The sequence below is a fragment of the Miscanthus floridulus genome, chromosome 19, assembly GCF_019320115.1.
Source record: "Miscanthus floridulus cultivar M001 chromosome 19, ASM1932011v1, whole genome shotgun sequence".
Classification (NCBI taxonomy): Eukaryota; Viridiplantae; Streptophyta; class Magnoliopsida; order Poales; family Poaceae; genus Miscanthus; species Miscanthus floridulus.
Window position 1 is genome coordinate 10869692 of NC_089598.1, and position 21737 is coordinate 10891428.

Consider the following 21737-nt stretch of genomic DNA (forward strand, 5'->3'; position numbering starts at 1 on the left):
CCGGTGCACATTCCCCACCATGCTCTCGCCTCTTCGTCTTCTTCCTCACGCCCACACCACATCTCCCAGCAACTGCTCCGCCATCTTAGTGTCCGCAAGCTCGTAATCTCACACCATTCCTCAGATCTGCGAGATGGCGCCCAAGAGAAACCATAGCAGCTCGAGCAGGGCATCGTGCGAGCTCAATTGCGCCGAGGAACGGGTGAGCTCTGTCAACAACGAGGTGGCACTCAACCAGTTGGTGGTGGACAGCGTGCTACCGGATAGGGTGACGGCGGGATGGTGTCCTGCTCGGGGTGAGAGCTTTCCTACCCCTGCGGTGATGAATTGGTCGTGTTTAAAGATTATTTCTATCGCGGATTTGGCATTCTGATCCATCCGTTCCTTTGTGGATTGATTGAGTATTACGCCATTAGTTTTTGCAATCTTGGCCTGAACTCTCTCTCCAACTCTCCATGCGGGCGACACTCGGGAGCCGGGATGAGCGGCCAAGGACGAGCACGCCCCAGCACCCCCACCCGCAACACCCCCGTCCGTCGCCCCCAGCGCCTCCATCCGTCGGCCCCTCGATGCGCCGCGTGCCCCCTCCACCAGCCCCCGGCTCGTCCCCGGCCAAACAACATAAAACACTTGCAATATAAATGCAACATAAGACTAAAAACAGATAAAACATTTAAAACATGCACTTGCAACATGAGTGTGAACACACGAAACATCCAAATAAAACACTTGCAACATGAAACCACTTGCTGCAACATAAGACGAAAACAACTGAAACATTTGGAACATATTGTTGCAACATATGTATGGAACATATGCAATATCTAGATCAAGAACGATTGCAACATCCGTCTGAAAATAGATGAAAACAGTTTGAACAAACGCTTGCAACATGCCTCTGAACCACTTGCAACATATACAAACATGTGCAACATTCCCCCTAATCTACTTTTACAACATCAAGATGAAACAATTGCACCATACTTCTGAAACGTCTGAAATATTTGAAACATACATATGCAATATAGGGGAGGGGAGGCCGGGCCGGTCGATTTCGGACATCTGGGTGGGAGCCGGCGGTGAGCCGCGGCGCACGAGCACCACCAGCATCGGCTGCGCCCATGGGTGCCCTTGGCTCGGCCGTAGAAGACCTGAGGTGCCACGGCATCTGCGCCCCCAAGCGGCCGTGGTAGGGTCAGCGGTGCGCGCGACGGCGATGGAGGACTGGCGGACCACGAGGGAAGCGAGCGGTGCAGGTAACTGGGACTGCCGCATGGCGTGGCCAACGAGACGGGGAGGGCATGGCGCAGTAGCTGACGAACGCGTGGTGCGGGAAGGGACCGAACGGATGAGCAGCCAAGCTATTTCGGACACCGAACAGATACACGGATCAGCGAGCGGGGATTTTTTTTTTCCCCCAAGAGAGATAGGACCCGTGTCCGGACGAGAGTCAGGGAACGCTCGCCTGAGACATATCATTATAGTATCAGCCATCAGGTAAGGCCGGTTGGGCAATTGTGGACAAGAAGACGCGGTCGCGGGTAGGAGGACAAGGTAGGCGAAGCTCGATAGGGAGAACAGTGAAACAAAGACATGTCAATAACAACAGTTGTTGACGGAGGCCACCGGACGGCCGTTGGCCGCGCTAGTGCCGTGCTGGCGCTCCTGCTTCGTCTGCAGCACACTGCACACCTGTGCCGTGCAACTCCGGCCCGATCCGTTCGCCTACACCAACCACTCTGTCTCTCTCACCCTCTCCACCGAACTGCCACCCGGACTGGACCAGCCCGTACCGTATTGCAGTCCGCAGCAGCGGCCCCCAGCAAGTCGCGTCGCGTCGCGGGGGTTGGTGGCAGTAGCACCGCGGCGCGCACGCTCACCGGTTTCCATTACCCTTCTCGTATTTCTTCTTCCCCCGTCCCCCGTCCACGCCACCAACCGCGAGCCGAACCAACCCCCCCTCCCCCGCCCCCTCACCAATCCCGCGCGCGCACCTCTACCCCTCACCAACCCGCGTCGTCGTTGGCAATGGCGGCCATGGCGGCCACTGTGTCGCTGGACCTCGCCGCGGGACGGCGCCACCACCACCATCGCCCGAGCTCGGCGGCGCGCCCGTCCGCCCGCCCCCGCCCCGCCCCCGCCCCCGCCGCCATCCGCGGGCTGCGCGCGCGCGGGCGCCGCGTTGTCCCCGCAGCGGCGGCGGCGGCCCCGGCGGTGCAGGCGGGCGCCGAGGAGATCGTGCTGCAGCCCATCAAGGAGATCTCCGGCACCGTCAAGCTGCCCGGGTCCAAGTCGCTGTCCAACCGGATCCTCCTGCTCGCCGCCCTGTCCGAGGTAAGTAGGGGACGGCCCTCCCTCTCTCCCTTCATGGCCAACTGGAATTTGGGTGCGGTGTGGAGATGAGATTTTACAGGGGGTTTGCTGCTGCCCTGTTTCTCTGCTATATACTGAATGTTTTGTTTGTCGAATAGAACGGATTCTCGGTGTAGTCGATCTCCCGATCAGATGCACTACAAGCCTAGCTCCCTGCTTTGTCTTGGTAGTTTGTATTTGGCTTAAGATGGTCAATCAATACAGTAAAAAAAGTGTAAATAAACACTAAAAAAAAGTGGCTGATACCCTATCGGCCTACTCATTCTTGGGATGCCATGCTCTCTGGTGGGATCTGCTGTGAAATTTTGATACAGGAAACCAGCCTTGAAAGGTTGATCTTTTACTGCCATCATGATAAAAAGGATGAACCACCCAGGGTCCCTTACATTGCTGTTAACAAACTTGATAGCAAAAATGTTCAGTTTGTCATTGAATACTAATTCTCATTGTAGTTGCTCGATCGATGAGACTGGAGGTCAGTAGTTTGTTGGCTCGTTTCATAGCCAGTCCCCCCTGCTGCTTTTATTCAGGTTTTAGGTGATCGATGTGTAAACACTAAACAGGGGATTCTTGCTATGCCGGACTATTGTTTCTTAGGATGCCATGCTGTCTCTTGGTGTTTGGTGAGCTCTGCTATGAAATTTGGGTGCAACAAACTAGCCCTGAAGGGTTGATCTTATGCTGTCATCATGATGTCCTTTACGTTCAAAAAAAGTATTGATGATCCTTAACGTTCTTTTTAACAAATTTTGTCACAAAACTAGCATTGATTACTTCTTATTGAGGATTTCAAAAAAGAACTTGTTAATAAAGAAAAAAAATAGCTTCTTGTTTGTTAATTATGTTTTCTAATCTTTGATCAGGGGACAACAGTGGTTGATAACCTGTTGAACAGTGAGGATGTCCACTACATGCTCGGGGCCTTGAACACTCTTGGGCTCTCTGTCGAAGCAGACAAAGTTGCCAAAAGAGCTGTTGTTGTTGGCTGTGGTGGAAAGTTCCCAGTTGAGGACGCTAAAGAGGAAGTGCAGCTCTTCTTGGGGAATGCTGGAACTGCAATGCGGCCATTGACAGCAGCTGTTACTGCTGCTGGTGGAAATGCAACGTATGCTTTTTTTTCTCCTACAGTACTTGTTGAAGTTAGTATGAAGTCCATGGGTATGTGTCGTGGCTTATGGGGCATTGGTTTTTCAACTTCAGTTACGTGCTTGATGGAGTACCAAGAATGAGGGAGAGACCCATTGGCGACTTGGTTGTCGGATTGAAGCAGCTTGGTGCGGACGTTGATTGTTTCCTTGGCACTGACTGCCCACCCGTTCGTATCAATGGAATTGGAGGGCTACCTGGTGGCAAGGTTAGTTACTAAGGGCCACATGCTACATTCTTCTGTAAATGGTACAACTATTTTCGAGCTTTTGCATTTGTAAGGAAAACATAGATTGATCTGAATAACCTTCAAATGGTCATCCCTAACTAGCAAACCATGTTTCCATTAAGCTCAATGAAGTAATACTTGGCATGTCTTTAGCAACTTAATTTCCATCTTCTGGGGGCATTTCCTGTTTTCTAGTCTAATAATATATGTTTTTAGCATGAATTAACTCTTACCACTGTTACATTGTACAGGTCAAGCTCTCTGGCTCCATCAGCAGTCAGTACTTGAGTGCCTTGCTGATGGCTGCTCCTTTGGCTCTAGGGGATGTGGAGATTGAAATCATTGATAAATTAATCTCCATTCCCTATGTCGAAATGACATTGAGATTGATGGAGCGTTTTGGCGTGAAAGCAGAGCATTCTGATAGCTGGGACAGATTCTACATTAAGGGAGGTCAAAAATACAAGTAAGCTTTGTAATTTATTTCACTTTGATGTCAACAATTCAGTTTTCAGTTTGCCAAACAGATGCATCCATATTTGAATATATGCACCGTAGGCTAAAATCGTTGCAGGGTAAAAAACTAGTACTGAGTATTGACTGTGTAAGTTACTTAATCAGTTGGAATATGGCCAGTCTATTGGAGTCAATAACGCTAACCAAAATAACCAAGCAATGCCTATTTAGTAGTCACCTAGTTATACAGAGGGAACAACTATGTAGACTGTTGATATCACCAGAAATCGCATCCTCTTGAAACTTGGTTTATAAGAGACAGTCTAGGTAGCACGACTTAGCTACTTGGCAATTGGCTTGGATACCTTTTTTTTTCAGGAAAAGCCACTTGATTGGTTTTTTTCATTTTTTGTGCTCCGTCTGTGATGTGTGAACCTGCTCCTCTATTTTTTTAGGACATATCCATGTTGTTAGCTAACATGCTTCCCTTAGTTCATTTTACTGAAATCAGTTCATATGTTAATTAGCGGTTTCCCTAAACTAAACCTTCTTTTGCTTTGCAATCAATAGGTCCCCCAAAAATGCCTATGTTGAAGGTGATGCCTCAAGTGCAAGCTATTTCTTGGCTGGTGCTGCAATTACTGGAGGAACCGTGACTGTTGAAGGTTGTGGCACCACCAGTTTGCAGGTAAAGCTTTGCCGTAATGCTAACTGCTTTTGCTCTTTTGGTCTCGACATTGCTCTCAGAGTCATTAAATAACATAATCATCTGCAAATATCAAATAGACATACTTCGGTGAGTGGATATTTATGTAATAACTTGTTAAACACACCAAACTAAACAGTCCTGTAAAATGTGCTCCTTATGCTGTCTCCGTTACTTATTAATTTGCTGAATACCGCAGGGTGATGTCAAATTTGCAGAGGTACTGGAGATGATGGGAGCTAAGGTTACATGGACCGAGACCAGCGTAACCGTCACTGGCCCACCACGGCAGCCATTTGGGAGGAAACACCTCAAGGCTATTGATGTCAACATGAACAAAATGCCTGATGTCGCCATGACTCTCGCTGTGGTTGCCCTCTTTGCCGATGGCCCAACAGCTATCAGAGATGGTAAAACATTCTCTGCCCTACAACCATGCCTGTTCTACATGACAAGACTTCATACGGAGTAACATTCAAGGCATGGTTCTGGTTACGCTTCACTAATAGCTATTGCTCTTGGGCAGTGGCTTCCTGGAGAGTAAAGGAGACCGAGAGGATGGTTGCGATCCGGACGGAGCTAACCAAGGTAAAATGACATGCTTCACAGGTCTCATGTCGTCTTTCTTTCCACAGCTTGCTGCCTCTTGCGCTTGCCTGCGGTTGGTTCATCCTCAGCTGCTGTTTGTGTTTCCACCAGCTGGGAGCATCTGTGGAGGAAGGCCCGGACTATTGCATCATCACACCGCCGGAGAAGCTGAACGTGACGGCAATCGACACGTACGACGACCACAGGATGGCCATGGCCTTCTCCCTTGCCGCCTGCGCCGAGGTCCCCGTCACAATCCGGGACCCTGGGTGCACCCGGAAGACCTTCCCCGACTACTTCGATGTGTTGAGCACATTCGTCAAGAACTAGGTGTGTGATGCTCCCACGCAGAGGGATTGAAGTGGTCTTGCTAGGCATGTGCTGAGGAAATACTTTCTTTTTTTGTTTTGTTTCTCTTTCGCTGGATTTTTTTTGCGTCAAACTTTTGCGGGAATGTTTCTATGACACAATTCTTGAGATTGTGTATTGTACACCAAAATTCGCTTACAGAGTGCTTTCGGAATAAGAACAAATTACGTTTCAGTGGTTATCACGTTTGCTATTACATAAATGATCCAACTCGTGCGTCCGTGCGTGACTACCGTCCGGACCCCGGCTCCAAGGAGCAGACCCAGATAAAAAGCAAAATCCCCGACTCCTTCGTGTTTATCTGCCACCCTCAACTCCTTCGTGTTTATCCGTAGGCCCTAAAGTAGCGTGGCCGCTCAGTGTTCGCGCCCCTTGCCCCAACGCGTGCCTGTCCGTTTCCGCGCCCTGCCCCACCACACCGAGCACCCGTCCCAGACACCTTGTGTCGATCGATCCCTCGTCGTCCGTTCGTCCGTCCGTCTGTCTCCTGTCGTCGTCGTGCATGTCGCTGACCCTGCCATGGCCACTGGGGCGCATGTGCCGTGGCGCCTTAGGCCTTCCCCGGTCGAGCCAAGGGCACCCACGAGCGTGGGCAGTGCTGGTGGTGCTCGCACGCCGCGGTTTGCCATCGGCTCCGACCACGACGGCCGGAATCGACCAGTCTGGCCTTCCCCTCGCCTATGTTGCATATGCATGCTTCAAGTGTTTCAGGCGTTTCAGATGTATGTTGCAATTTGTCTTAATATTACAAAAGTAGATTGAGGGATGTTGCATATGTTGCAAGGTTTTTTCTAGAGACATGTTTCAAGCGTTTGTTCAAAATATTTCATCTATTTTCCAACATATGTTACCATCGTTTTTTATCTGGATGTTCCATATGTTGCAACAATATGTTCCAAATGTTTCAGCCGTTTCAGTCTTATGTTGCAGCAAGTGGTTTCATGTTGCAAGTATTTTATTTATTTTGAATGTTTCATGTGTTTCACACACATGTTGCAAAAACATGTTGCCAAATGTTTCATCTTTGGTCTATGTTGCATTCATGTTGTAAGTGTTTTATTTGTTCGGTCCGAGGACTGGTGGATGGGGCACACGGTGCGTCGGGGTGCCAACAAACGAGGGTGCTACGATCGGGGCGTGCTAGGGGCGTGCTGCTCATCCCGGCTCCTGAGTGCAGCCCGCGCGGGGAGAAGGGGGGGGTTAGGGGGCAACCGGCGGGTGCAGAGACAGGGGACGGAGTGCGCACGTGATGTGGGGCGAAGGCAAACAGGAGGCGGGTTGCAGTGGACCTGTGACTAGGAGCTAGGCCACGGTCCGGTTCACTAGGATTGAGAGTTGCATCCAAACACGCTGTGGGCGCTGTATGTCCGGGCGCTAGTGCCTCCGTTGCCATTACGTTGTTGGTGATGAGTCAGATGACATTGTCAAGTCATTCACCACATAGCCGGCGTGTTCGCTGGTTGGTTTAGGCTGGTTGTGAGAGAAAAACACTGTTGGCTGATTGAATAAGTCTGGCTGGAACCAACAAGCAATCAAGGTGAGCATATCTCCACGTTCACTGCCCATGCTAGCCTCAAAAGAACACGATAAACCCAGAGATGTAAAACCAATAACGTCATGTTCGCTTGGCTTATAAGCCGTACTTTTTCAATCAACGAACATTATTTTTTTTCTCACAACAAATCAGCCAACAGTACTTTCAGCCAAACAAGGCAAGTATTTATAGTCAGAGACTACCAACACATACTCATTCAACTGTTGACATCTAGAGAACCAGGCAACTCAGATTCATACCAACACATACTCATTCAACTATGACATCTAGAGAAACAGGCAACTCATATTCATCTGATAAACATACTTGATAGAGTGTAAGGCAGCGAAACATCAACAAGAATCTAGATTCATGAGAAAAGCAAAGCATTAGGGGAGAGCATCCATTAACCATTTTCCATTCATGCACTAACATCCATTGAAACAGGCTACACCCATAGCGTGTTGCAAAACATCAATAAGACTGAACTCTGATGTGAATAACTTATCGATTAGGAGGGAATTCCTCTGTTACACCAAGTTTTCTCACTAGAAACTGAATACATCGTGTTCAACTGCATTTATAATCCTTTCAAAATGATAAGATGCTGGCTACCACATTACGCGTCGCTGATAGTCACCTCCACCTCCACACCTGGTTCAATGGTGATCGAGGTGATCTGCTTGACCACGTCTGGTGTACTGATGAGATCAATCACCCTCTTGTGAATCCTCATCTCAAAGCGATCCCAGGTGTTGGTACCTGAAATAGTCAAGACAATTATCAATAATTGCATCAAGAATAATCTGCTTACAAAGTGAAATCCCAAAAGAAATCCTGGCACGAGGATAACAAGAAACATCAAGAACCGAAATTGAAGGATGAACTAACATGCTGTCATCAGTTTTAAAAAGCTCGATTTTGAGACATCAAGTATATCAGTATAAACATATTGCATCATCATCTGCTCAGCATGTTGACAAAACAACAAAATTATCCTCCAAAGATTGACATAACTCCTATATTAATCTTCAAGATATAGGGCCATCTAATGCAGCAAAATGACAGGCCAAGAAATACTAAAATTTGCATAGCATCACAGTAGGGCTCAAGGCCAACAAAATGCAGATCACATCAATAAAAAGAAACTTAGAACATGACTCAAAACTGGAAAAGTGTATTGAACTGAAAACGTTTTAACAGCGAAAGCATTGAATGGGCCAACCATCAGTTTTAAAAAGCTCGAATTTGTAAGTCCTCAGAGAAAATCTCAGGATTAACTTGTCTGGCGTCATAGGGTTAGCCCATCACAAACAGCAAGCCCAACACATTAAATCCGGTGAATTAGACTGATTGGATAAGGTCCTAAAAGGAAGTACATGCTAGGTATATTGCACTAAACTTTCTAGGATATAGAAGGCTCTTAAGGGTAGCAAAAACGTATCAATGACACATCCAATAACTAAATATATTCATCAACTGTAGAAAACCAGGAAAGAAGGCTCTGTATGCCCAAAATTGGGTCACAATATTTCACCACCAAGTCTACTCTGGGCATATAGCCTATTCCAGACTAAACGCTGCATGCTAAATTTGAGCCAGGCCAAAATGAAAAGATTCTTTAACAGCCAGCATTAAACTATTCTATGATCAAACAGCAAGTAATTCTATGTTTACCTGAAACCATGCAATAACTAGAATGACCTCCACACTAAACTAAACACTATCATAGGCCAAGCATCAGTTTTAAAAAGCTCGGTTTTAGAGACTTCAATGATGTAATATCTCAGCAGCATCTCCTAGTTAACATCATATGCTCAGCCCACCAATTAACCATAAACAACAAGACCTTATCCTAAGAGTATGACACCACACAAATGCTCTTCTACCAACAGTATTGATACACATGAATACAACATGTTCCATAAATGAAGATGAAACTTTCCCGGTGACAATATGCTAAGCATCAGTTTTAAAAAGCTCGATTTTTTTTGGACATCAGAGATCCCCGAAAGATATCAGTCGATGTAGATGTTAACATCATCTGCTCAGCATACCATTCATCGCAATTCACATCTCTCAATATCCATCACAACAGGCAATTCGAGACCTACACTTATGAACGTGAGGCGGTGAGGGGAAAGGAAGGAGAGGTCACCTTCGCCACAGGGAGACTTCCTGGTGGTGATGTGGAGCACCTTGGTAGGCATCCGCACGGGGCCCTTGATCTTCAGGTCCTTGCCCTTGGCGCCCTTCACCAGATCGCCGCAGACTGCTCAAAACGCCGCAGCGCCGCAAAGAAACACGAGGTAAGTTATTCGATTCCAACCCGATGCCGCAGAAACGAACAAAGGAAATGGCATCCATCGTCACGCAACGGAGCATGGACTGATAGCGGCCGTACCTTTCTCGAGGTTCTTGACGCTCCTGGAGGAGAGCGTGATGCGGATCCTGTGCTGCGGATCCATCAGGCCCGCCTCGAACCCGGCCTTGCCCGACTTCATCGGCGGCGCGTACGCCATATCCGCCGCCATGGCTCGTGGGAGGAGGGGAGCTGGGGTGGGACTCGGGCGCTAGGGTTTCGCCTCGTGGAAGACGGAGGAGAGAAGTGGCGGCGGAGCCGGAGAGTGCTAGGTTTTGAGGCGCGCGTGGAGGCGGGGTTTATGTAGAGGCGGGGAGGTGGACGAGAGACCCCGCGTGGCCGTTGGATGTGGCTGAGCTGATCTGGCTGTTGGATCGGAGCATCGTCGACAGTGGGGAGTGGGCTGTCAAAGAGCACGGGGCCACGTCGCAAAAAGAAAGAAAAAAACACTGGGCCGGCGTGCCGGGCCAGGCGGCCACCCAGTCAGCCACTGCTCAAGTTCAGAATTCAGAACCAGAGGAGCTGAATTCGTTTCTTTTTGGGTGTTCAAATTTGATTTATATTGTGAAAATAGCGCGTGTGTGTGTGTGTTTGTTCTGAAGACTTCCAGGAATCCAGGACGACGTAAGAGTTCGTTGTTTTTCACCTCGTCGAACGGAATCGACAAGCATGCTTCAAATATGGTCCCCCTGTACTTTTTTTTCCGGAATGAAAAAAAGGACGTTTCCATGTTGTCTATGCAAGTTCTTGCAATTCGGTTCGCTTAGACTTATCAGGAATGGTATAATATTTTTCTCTCACAACAAATCAGCGAACAGTACTTTTCAGCCTGGCTCTTCAGCGAAACGAACAGGGCAGCTAGTGAGTTCATAACAATCCTCACTATTTTTCTTGAATTGTTTCTTAACAAATGGTAGCAGCATAACACCACATTAAGGTTTAGATGTGATTGGTTTATAAAACAGAAAAGGAAAAAAAGGAGGTGCCCGTTTCTGCGTGTCAAGGCATTTGGATCATGAACTTGGTAGTGCCCGGACGTCTGATCCGGGGGCTAGCATCGAATGGTGCCGCACAGTGAGCGAGAGAATGCCCAACGCATTACGCTTGCGAGCGAGCGCCACAACAACGAACATCGCCCGCGCCGCCGACCGCTTCTCATGCGCATCCCATGTGCAATACCCGATTTACTTTAGAAACATTCATATGCAACAGTTGTAACATATAAAAACAAGCATCTGAAACACTTACAAAAACAACTGTGTCGGTGTTTTGGACCAGCGGGCCCTCAACCAACTAGTGAAAATGTACTACGTGCCCCTAATCCCGGATGGTGATGCAAAGAGACACAAGGTTTATACTGGTTCAGACAAGAGGTGCCCTACGTCCAGTCCGAGAGATCGATCTTGTATTCCTTGCACCGAAGTGCTTATAGTAGGGGGTTACAAGCAGGGCGAGAGAGGGAGCTATTCCTAGGTCTCTACGTGGAGCGGTGTAAATTGCTTGAGATGTTGATCTCAGGCAACGAGAAAGCGTGTGTGTTACAGAGTGTCGCTTGCGCGAGTGAGTGAGTCTGTCTGTGTTCGTCTATCTCGTGAGCTCCTCTCTAGAAATGGCCCCGGTCTCTCCCTTTTATAGTTGAAGGGGGGACAGGAGTGATACATGCGTTCGCTACGCGACGTCCTGTGAGCGGAGGTGGCATTTTCGAGCCCTGTAGCTTGTTACTATGGCGGCATGGTCGACGGAGCGGTCCTTGTCCTTGATGCACTGGGGCAACGCGCCGATCACACCCGATCATGTGTGACGTGGGAGCTCCAGTGATAGCTTGACGCAGGGCATGGTGGGCGACGTGTCGGTCGCTGTGTGTTGACCGTGTAAAAAGCCGAGGCTCAGTTTGTGCCGAGGCCGAGCCATCGTGGGGGCTCAGCGGGCGCGAATCCCGAGGCTGCCAAGACCCTTAAGTGGATTGCCGAGGCTTAGAGGGAGCAGTTGGTCCTATACACTGATTCTGAGGCTATAGTGGCCCGGACTTGACTCCCCATGCCACATTGCTCTTGGAGCAGGGGTTAGGTAGCACAGTGTAGTGCGGGCGTCAGTCGTGGGCACAGTACCGAGCACAGCGGCCGGTAACCCCGGCCCTATCCTATCCTGGACGACATGATGTTGATGCAACTTCTCGTCTCATCGGCCGCTCTGCTGTGTCGAGCCGTCGTCCGGCTGATGTTGCGGGAGTGGTTGGTCGCATTAATTGGACGTGACGTTCTGTCAGGGAGATCGATCGAGGCAGAGGCGATGGGGTTGTTGCCGAGCCGGCCTCGAGCAAGGTAGAGAATTGGCACCTCGTCCGAGGCTTTACACATGGGGCCTCGAGCGAGGTGGAGAATCGGTTCCTTGTCCAAGGCCTTTCGTGCGAGGCCTTGAGTGAGGCGGAGAATCGGTAGACCGTCCGAGGCCTTTCGTGCGAGGCCTCAAGCGAGGCGGAGAATCGGTAGACCGTCCGAGGCCTTTCGTGCGAGGCCTCAAGCGAGGCGGAGAGTCGGTAGCCTCGGACAAGGCCGGGGGTTAGCCTATAGTTGTCTCTTGGCTTTGATTTTGATAGGGTCTAAGCGATTTTTTTGGTTTTCGCTTAGGGGACCCCTTTTTATGGTACCCGACAGTAGCCCCCAAGCCTTAGGGAGAGTGTGAGCGCTCTCCCTGAGGTTTTGAGGAGACTCGGCTCACGGTAGCTCCTAGCGGGATGGTGCTTTGTACTCGAGGCCTCGGTGGGTGCGCATGAGCACACCCGCTGGTGTAGCCCCCGAGGCCCTGGAGGAGTGGATTTATTCCTCTAGGGGCTTTTCTCATGTTATGAGAGGTTTTATTGCGTTTTGTCGAGCCCATGAGTGCGAGTTCGGGTCGCTGGGCCTCGGTTTGGTTGTAGGAAGAGCCCCCGAGCCTTGCTCGAAGCAAGAGGGTGATCAGGAGTTTCCCTGTCTTTTTTGTGCGGCCCTCACGCATCCTTTTCATTTAGAAGGAGGGGTAGAGGATGCCATGCTACCCTCGGTGGGCGCGAGCAGTGACACCTCCGGTGAGTTGTTATCGTGTAAGTTCGAGTGGAGGCCCGTGCCCCATTCGATAGGGGTCGGCTAGCGGTCCAGAGACGCACTCCAAAAGTACTAGAGGGCTTCTCTAGTGGGTCCCAGGGCCGTTCGATTGGCCCCGGGGGGTCGATGCCTCCCTATGGTGGGATCTCATTCGGAGACCTCCCTGCCGGTCTCGGACATGACTTAGGGCATCCCGAGCGATCGCTTGCTCGGGCCTCGGCCATGTACGGGCTCACCCATAGTTGTCCCTGACTCTGTTGCCCTGGGGCGACTGTCAAAACCCTCAGGGGCCCAGCCTTCGAACCCCTGGACCGTAACAGGCTCGGTGCCTTTTGTCATGTTTTTTCCTACGAGTTCGGGTTGCTTGTCTTTGACCTGGTTGTAGGAAGAGCCCCCGAGCCTCTGCACGGAGCGAGAGGGCGATCAGGAGTTCTCCTGGCTTTTTGTGCGACCCTTGCGCATCCTTTTCGCTCAGAAGGAGTGGTTGTTTGTTGAGCCCTCGAGTGCGAGCCTGGTTCGCTGGGTCTCGGCAAGGTTGTAGGAAGAGCCCCCGAGCCTCTACACGGAGCGAGAGGGCGATCGGGAGCTCCCCTGGCTTTTTATGCGACCCTCGCGCATCCTTTTCGTTCAGAAGGAGGGGTTGTTTGCCGAGCCCTTGAGTATGAGCCTGGGTCGCTGGGTCTCGGCAAGGTTGCAGGAAGAGCCCCCGAGCCTCTGCATGGAGCGAGAGGGCGATCAGGAGTTCCCCTAGCTTTTTGTGCGACCCTTGCGCATCTTTTTTATTCGGAAGGATGAGTTGTTTGCCGAGCCCTCGAGTGCGAGCCTGGGTCGCTGGGTCTCGACAAGGTTGTAGGAAGAGCCCCCGAGCCTCTACATAGAGCGAGAGGGCGATTAGGAGTTCCCCTGGCTTTTTGTATGACCCTCGCACATCCTTTTTGTTCGGAAGGAGGGGTGGAATATGCTAGGCTACCCTCAGTGGGTGCGAGCGGTGACACTTCTAGTGAGCTGTTATTGGGTAAGTCCGAGTGGAGGCCCATGCCCCATTTGATAGGGGTCGGCTAGCGGTCCAGAGACGCACTCCAAAAGTACCAGAGGGCTTCTCTAGTGGGTCCCTGTCGATGCGGGACCCACAGGATACCCCGCAAGGGAGAGAGAAGATCTAGTCCAACTAGGATTCTTCCCATGTAATCTTAGTAGTAGTACTATTCAGTAATCCTACTAGGAACTCTCATTGTAAACCGACTAGGACTCTGGCCTCCTGACTATATAAAGGAGGATAGGGCTCCTGGGGAAGAGAACAACAGAACAACAATTGTACACGACACTTCATAATCAATCCAACACAGAGGCTAACGCTGACTGGATGTAGGGCTGTTACTCGACCATAGTTGAGGGCCTGAACTAGGATAAATCGACTGTCTCTCACGTTCACCGTCGAGTTCCGCATACGCTGAAGCCCGAACATACTGCCTCAGGTATCCCTGTGACAGGCTATCGGTGGTGAAACATCGACAGCTAGCGCGCCAGGTAGAGGCTTTCAGCGAATTTGAATCTGAGAGTTCAATGGACCTCAACAACATGATCTTCTCAACGGGATCCACTTTCATCTTCGGCTCATGGATCTATGAGGTGGACAACAATGGCAAGCTCCAAAGTTGTCTCCTCAAAGATTCGAAACACCATGAAGATGATTCTATTCCGACGACCACGACAGATCAAATCTCCGGAGGATTCGCGTAGCTCATAGTGTCTAATTCAACTTAGGTTCCACAGCTTTGCGCATCCAACTCGAATTCGAGCTCCGTATTTGAGTTGGAGTCTTATCCGAGTCCTTTCGGGAAACTGAGTTCTTTCTCGATGAGACTTAAGAACGCAGCCTTGACCTATCAAGAATACAACTCGGAGTACGCACAGAATCCCTTCAAGAAGTCGGATCTTCCCCCATTTGGCTCCAAAACATGGCAACATCTTATCAGGGATAGTTCAAAAGATCTTTCAATCCAATACTTGGGATACCACTGACAGGAGCCCAGGAGGGTCTCGTGCTAACGATAACATCGCAAGACTGTATCATCCACTAGCCAGGTTCCGTTCCTAAAGATAGTGGAACCCAACTAGTCAGCACAATAACAATAGCTATTCTACCTTACCAAGAAGGAGACTCGATCTGCGACATCGAGGCATCTACTGAAGTCATCAGCATCTCCGACAGTATGAAAACTAACACCAATAACAGAACGGCTCACGCACGGGAAATACTCATGGTTCGACATCCTCGGTCACCATTAAATCCCCTAGAAGCATCCGATGTTAGGTCATCAGATGAATCAGAATCCAACATATCACCCTTTGCCTAGGGCTACGATGGAGAAACCGAGAGTCAGAAACAAGCTAGAGAAAGGAAAAACAAGTTGAAGCAAGGACGCCAACACCGTGCTAGGCAGCGTAGGGAAGCCTAGATCAGATACGAGTTAGATTTGGCTTAATACGATAGAAGAAAATCACAACGAGAAGTCGAAGGAAGACGCACAGCAAACACGCCTTATGATAAGATTTGAGAAGCATTAGAAGAACTCAGAGCAACTTCACATCCCGGCGAGAAGTATGAACAGCTCCAAGACTTGCTCCGGTCGACGATCCCGAGAACGCATGAAGAGAGAGACCAATCAAGACTACCCGCCAGATCAACAACCCATAGGCAAGAAGATCAAAATCAAAGGAAGTCTGCTTTTGAAAGACTTGGGCCAGGTGGAAGCCATAACGGAGGAAGTAGGAAGGAACATAATCAAGGCCACCAATTTGAACAACCAAGAAAGACCAAGAGTAGGGTGCCTACCCAGACAGCCTTGTAGAATTATTCCCATCAAAACAACAGTTGGCCAGAAGGAGGTGCCGAATCCGAATTTAAAGAAGCCGGAACACACGACAGATTCCCCTGTTTTGCAAACAGGCTTGCATCGGTACGATTACCTCACAAGTTCAAACCGTCTAACCACTCTAAGTATGATGGCAAAACTGAACCAAGGCAATGGCTCAGAATATATTCATAATCAATTGAACTAGCCGGAGGAGACGACGATATCAAGACCCTGTTCTTTCCCATGGCACTAGAAACTATGCCCCTCCAATAGTTTGATAAATTGAACCCAGGATCGATTAGAAATTGGGAGGACTTGCAAAGAGCTTTCTGTGAAAATTTCGTGGGTATCATCACACACCTGATCACTCATGTAGAACTGAAAGGACTCAAGCAAAAGGGAGGCGAAAGTCTCAGAAATTACTATCGACGATTCGGCGAACTACGGGCTCAAGTGCATGACATCACCGAACGAGAAGTAATTGAAGCTTTCTCTCACGGAATCATGGCTAGGTGGCAATTTCAAGACTTCTGCAAAGAAAATCCGAGAAACAATGAAGAATTCAGATGAACAGTAGAAAAGATGATTACTACAGAAGAAAAAACACAAGAGAGGTTCCCGGATAGAAGCAACCAGGACAACCCGGATAAGCAAAATCATCGAAATAGCAGACATCAAGAAAGAAAACGTAGACCAGACAATACCGTGGCAATGGCCGACAAATCAAAGAAGTTTTCCAAATCCAGAAGATATGATGACATTGAAAACATACGTTGCCCATTGCACCCTAATGGGAGGCACACCATCGGAAATTGCTACACTTTCAATGATCGATACACAAGAAAAGATAGTAAGGAGAACACCAAAGAGGACAATCAGAAAAAAGATGAAGACAACCACAAGGACAAAGGATTCCAAAAACCCAGGGGAATGGTAGCAGTGATCTTCTCAGGGGCTCCAGATTGTAGAAGCAAACATCAAGAAAAACTAGCACTACGAACTATCATGACAGCAGAACCGGCTACACCAAGATATCTCAATTGGTCATAATATCCAATCCAATTTTCAAGAGAAGACCAATGGACTAGCGTGGGGAACGCAGGCCATTACCCACTAGTTCTAGACCCAACTATTGCCGGTATGACTGTCACCAAAGTACTAATCGACGGAGGAGCTGGACTCAACATCATCTTTTCAGAAACACTAAGGAAGATGGGACTACAACTCACCGGGATGATCACACCAACAAGCACACCTTTTTACAGAATAGTACCCAGCAAAGCAGCCATGCCGCTCGAACAAATTACTTTACCTGTTACTTTTGGAACTCCTTCAAACTACCGAACAGAGTTTATCAAATTTGAGGTCGCAGACTTCGATTCATCATATCATGCAATCCTCGGACGCCCAGCACTGGCAAAATTCATGGCAATACCACATTATCCGTACTTACTGCTTAAGATGCCAGGACCCAACGGTATCCTTTCTCTCCGAAGTGATTTGAAGCGTGCTTTTGACTGCGACGTTCAGGCAATCCAAATTGCAGCCAAAGCACAAGCCGACAATGGAAGAAAAGAAATAGCCACAATTGCTGCAGAGATGAGCCAAGAAGAATTAGAAATACCAGCTAAAAAGCCCAACATCATCACACCACCAAAAGAAGCCAATGTCAAGCAAATCAACTTGGGCACTGGCGATACCTCCAAGATAGCAACCATCAGTGCTCACCTCTCGGCAAAATAGGAACTCGCGCTCACCAACTTTCTTCGGGACAACAAAGATATCTTCGCTTGGAAGCCGACCGACATGCCAGGTGTCCCAAGAGAGTTGGCTGAGCACAGAATTGATGTCAATGAAGACTCTAAACCTGTAAAACAACGGCTACGACGATTCTCACCCGACAAAAAGGCAGTGATTAAAAAGGAAATCACAAAACTGATGGCAGTCGGATTCATCAGAGAAATCCTTCATCCAGACTGGCTAGCAAACCCAGTCCTTGTGCAGAAGAAGAACACGAACGAGTGGCGCATGTGTGTCGACTACACAGATCTCAACAAACATTGCCCAAAAGATCCGTTCGGGCTACCATGCATTGACCAGATAGTTGACTCAACGGCAGGGTCTGCACTATTATCCTTTCTCGATTGCTATTTGGGGTATCACCAGATTGCATTAAAAGAACAAGACCAGAGCAAGACGACTTTCATTACTCTGTTCGGTGCTTACTGTTACAAGACCATGTCGTTTGGACTAAAGAACGCTGGTGCCACATACCAAAGAGCTATCCAAACTTGCCTTGGGGATCAAATCGGTGAAAATGTGGAGGCATACGTGGATGATGTAGTGGTGAAAACAAAGAACCCAGACACTCTGATTGAAGACATAAGACAAACCTTTGAGAACCTGAAAAAGTGGAGATGGAAATTGAACCCGAACAAATGTGTGTTTGGGGTTCCTTCAGGACAACTACTGGGTTTCTTGGTCAGTCATCGCGGAATCAAAGCAAGCGCCAAGCAAATTAGAGCCATAACGGAGATGGGCCCACCCAGAAACATCAAAGATGTGCAAAAGCTAACGGGCTATATGGCGGCACTCAATCGTTTCATTTCAAGGCTCGGTTAAAAAGGACTACCTTTCTTTAAACTACTAAAGAAGACAGATAAGTTCGAATGGACAGAAGAAGCCAATAAAGCTTTTAAGAAACTTAAGGCATACCTCACATCCTCACCAATTCTCACACCCCCAAGGAAAGACGAAGATATGATGCTATACATTGCGGCGACTACTGCTGTGGTCAGCATGGCAATAGTCATAGAAAGAGAAGAACAAGGGAGCGTGTATAAAGTGCAACGTCCTGTATACTACATCAGCGAAGTACTGTCAGAATCCAAAATCCGATACCCGCATGTACAAAAACTACTCTATGCTCTACTTATCACCTCACGCAAGCTTCGCCACTATTTCGAAAGCCACAAGATTACCGTGGTGACAGATTTTCCACTCGGAGACATCTTACACAATAAAGATGCCACAGGGCGCATATCTAAGTGGGCAGTCGAGCTTGGTGCTCTCAATATCGATTTTACCCCACGCAAAGCAATCAAATCTCAAGCCCTTGCTGATTTTGTTGCCGAGTGGACAGAGATCCAACAACCTATATCAAATACCATCTTTGATCACTGGAAGATGTATTTTGACGGGTCACTCAAACTAGGCAGAGCCGGTGCAGGTGTTCTCCTCATTTCTCTAGAAGGAAAATAACTCAAGTACATCCTTCAGATATTATGGCAAGCTACAAATAACGAAGCAGAATATGAAGCCCTCATCCACGGGCTATGAGTGGCAATTACCCTCGGAATAAAGAGATTACTTGTATACGGCGATTCAGCAGTAGTCATCAATCAAGTCAACAAAGATTGGGATTGCACCAAAGAAAACATGGGTGCTTACTGTGCTGAAATACGGAAACTTGAAAAACATTTCCAAGGATTAGAAATTCTACACGTCCTGCGTGATTCCAACATTGCAGCAAATGTCCTTGCCAAGCTCAGATCAGACAGAGCGAAGGTTCCACTCGGCGTATTCATAGAAGAGCTATCAGTTCCCTCTATCAAACAACCCGGTGAGACAACCCCTGAAATTTAGGCTAAAGGCGTTCAGATCTTGGTAATCAACACTTCATGGAGCCAAGTTTTCATCGACTATATCAAAGAAAATAAATTGCCAGCAGATAAAGCAGAAGCCATCCAAGTTGTTCGTAGAAGCAAAAACTATGTTCTAGTAGGAGATAGACTTTATAGAAGAGCAGCATCATCAGGGGTACTCCTAAAATGTGTCTCATTTGAAGAAGGCAAAGAGATCCTAGACGAAATACACTCAGATTGCTGTGGAAATCATGCCGCTTCAAGAACACTGGTTGGCAAAGCATTTCGCACCGGATTCTACTGGCCAACCGCTTTGAAAGACGCAGAAGAACTTGTCAGAAAATGCAAAGGTTGCCAAATGTTTGTAAGACAAGCCCATGTGCCAGCTTACAATCTTATCTGCATCCCACCCGCTTGGCCTTTTTCCTGTTGGGGGCTGGATCAAGTAGGACCTCTGAAGAAAGCAAAAGGCAGCTTCAAGTACATCTTTGTAGCAATTGACAAGTTCACCAAGTGGATTGAATACAACCCACTCATGAAATACAGCGCAGCCAAAGCAGTCGAGTTCATCCAAGACATTATACACTGCTTCGGCATGCCCAATCGAATCATCACAGATCTAGGCTCCCCCTTCACAGCTACAGAATTCAAAAGCTGGGCACAAGACTGTGGTTTTAGTATAGACTACGCATCTGTTGTACATCCAGAAGCCAACGGACAAGTAGAAAGGGCTAATGGACTTATACTAGCCGAATTAAAACCAAGGTTATACGAAGAACTAGTGGACTATGGGTCCAAATGGATTGAAGAATTACCTAAAGTAGTATGGGGGCTATGAACTCAAATAAGCAGAGCAACAGGCTACTCACCCTTCTTTCTAGTTTACGGGTCAGAGGCCGTACTGCCTGCCGACTTGATCTGGACATCACCAAAGATAGAACAATACGATGAAGGAGAAGCAAAACACACAAGAAGATTAGAACTCGACAGCTCAGAAGAAGTCAGAGTAAACGCTACCCTCTAATCAGCCAGATACCTACAAGGTTTAAGATGACACTACAACAAGAGTACCCATCCTCGATCATTACAAGTCGGAGACTTAGTGCTAAGAAGGATACAAAAAACTGACGGACGACATAAGCTACTCAGTCCATGGGAAGGTCCGTTCATTGTCACAAAAGTCACCAGACCAGGCACATACAAGTTAATAACCGAAGATGGAAGAGAAGTCAACAATACATGGCACATCAGCTAGCTAAGAAGATTCTACGCGTAAAAACAACTCAAGAAAAAATAGATATGCAAGCCACAAGGGACCAACGCTCACAATCGACAAAGGACAATATTCCTCGACAACATATGTATTAGTTTGTATTCATGATCAATAAAGGTGATATTCATCCACAGCATGTCGTGTCATGACTTTCAACGAGTTGTTTTCACGAAACAAAAAGCAAAATGGCTGAAAACATGCCTGAGCATCCCGGCCGAGAGCAAAATAGCTGAAAAGATGCTTGAGCCCGCCGATGAGGGTAGCTAAAAGCTAACACCCGAAACAAAAAGCAAAATGGCTGAAAACATGCCTGAGCATCCCGGCCAAGAGCAAAATAGCTGAAAAGACGCTTGAGCCCGCCGATGAGGGTAGCTAAAAGCTAACACCTGAAACAAAAAGCAAAATGGCTGAAAACATGCCTGAGCATCTCGGTCGAGAGCAAAATAGCTGAAAAGACGCTTGAGCCCACCGATGAGGGTAGCTAAAAGATAACACCTGAAATAAAAAGCAAAATGGCTGAAAATATGCCTGAGCATCCCGGCCGAGAGCAAAATAGCTGAAAAGACGCTTGAGCCCACCGATGAGGGTAGCTAAAAGCTAACACCCAAAACAAAAAGCAAAATGGCGAAAAACATGCCTAAGCATCTCGGTCGAGAGCAAAATAGCTGAAAAGACGCTTAAGCCCGCCGATGAGGGTAGCTAAAAGCTAACACCTAAAACTAGTCGACCGAAATTAAGCTTCAAAAGACCCTCCAGCTCTTCGTTCTGAAAAGCAAGAGGCTCGGGGGCTACATCCAGATAGGAATACTTTTTCCTCAAAAAAGCACAAGCGCCACTCAAGAAAGCACTCGGATGCCGAAGTTTGTCAAGGCAACATTCTATACCGAGTCATTTTATGTAGCGCAGACGAAAGGTTGTCAACACAAAGATCTACATCTAACAAGTCATAGCGCAGACAAAGCACTCGACGGATCACAAAAGAGGAAGAAAAGAAAAGTACTCGACAAATCGAGGGATTTCGTCAGGATAACGCACAGAGTTGTTTACAGAGTAGAGACAAAAACGGGACAAAGTACTCAGCAAGTCAAGTAACTCCGACTACACCCGGGCAAAGAATAC

At 48.2% G+C, this 21737-nt stretch overlaps 2 protein-coding genes and 4 non-coding genes across 6 annotated transcripts; 1 reads left to right on the plus strand and 5 right to left on the minus strand.

Moving 5' to 3' along the window:
- The first annotated feature begins 1938 nt into the window (after positions 1 to 1938).
- Positions 1939 to 6048, plus strand: LOC136527910 (3-phosphoshikimate 1-carboxyvinyltransferase 2-like). Its single transcript, XM_066520768.1, has 8 exons — positions 1939 to 2334; positions 3237 to 3478; positions 3574 to 3727; positions 4000 to 4214; positions 4775 to 4892; positions 5110 to 5320; positions 5437 to 5498; positions 5610 to 6048. The coding sequence occupies exons 1-8, from the start codon at positions 2029 to 2031 to the stop codon at positions 5826 to 5828; spliced, it is 1527 nt and encodes a 508-aa protein (XP_066376865.1). The 5' UTR covers positions 1939 to 2028; the 3' UTR covers positions 5829 to 6048.
- A 1742-nt stretch (positions 6049 to 7790) lies between these two features.
- LOC136528310 (small ribosomal subunit protein uS10-like) lies at positions 7791 to 10038 on the minus strand. The gene is made up of 3 exons (XM_066521254.1): positions 9806 to 10038; positions 9560 to 9673; positions 7791 to 8163 (listed from the first exon to the last, which is right to left on the minus strand). The coding sequence occupies exons 1-3, from the start codon at positions 9933 to 9935 to the stop codon at positions 8021 to 8023; spliced, it is 387 nt and encodes a 128-aa protein (XP_066377351.1). The 5' UTR covers positions 9936 to 10038; the 3' UTR covers positions 7791 to 8020.
- LOC136530131 (small nucleolar RNA SNORD36) lies at positions 8297 to 8370 on the minus strand. The gene has a single exon (XR_010777626.1). It is a non-coding gene; the product is annotated as a small nucleolar RNA SNORD36 (small nucleolar RNA).
- On the minus strand, positions 8623 to 8702 carry LOC136530122 (small nucleolar RNA SNORD36). The gene has a single exon (XR_010777617.1). It is a non-coding gene; the product is annotated as a small nucleolar RNA SNORD36 (small nucleolar RNA).
- On the minus strand, positions 9136 to 9220 carry LOC136530098 (small nucleolar RNA SNORD36). The gene has a single exon (XR_010777601.1). It is a non-coding gene; the product is annotated as a small nucleolar RNA SNORD36 (small nucleolar RNA).
- Positions 9362 to 9451, minus strand: LOC136530111 (small nucleolar RNA SNORD36). Its single transcript, XR_010777612.1, has one exon. It is a non-coding gene; the product is annotated as a small nucleolar RNA SNORD36 (small nucleolar RNA).
- Positions 10039 to 21737: the final 11699 nt, after the last annotated feature.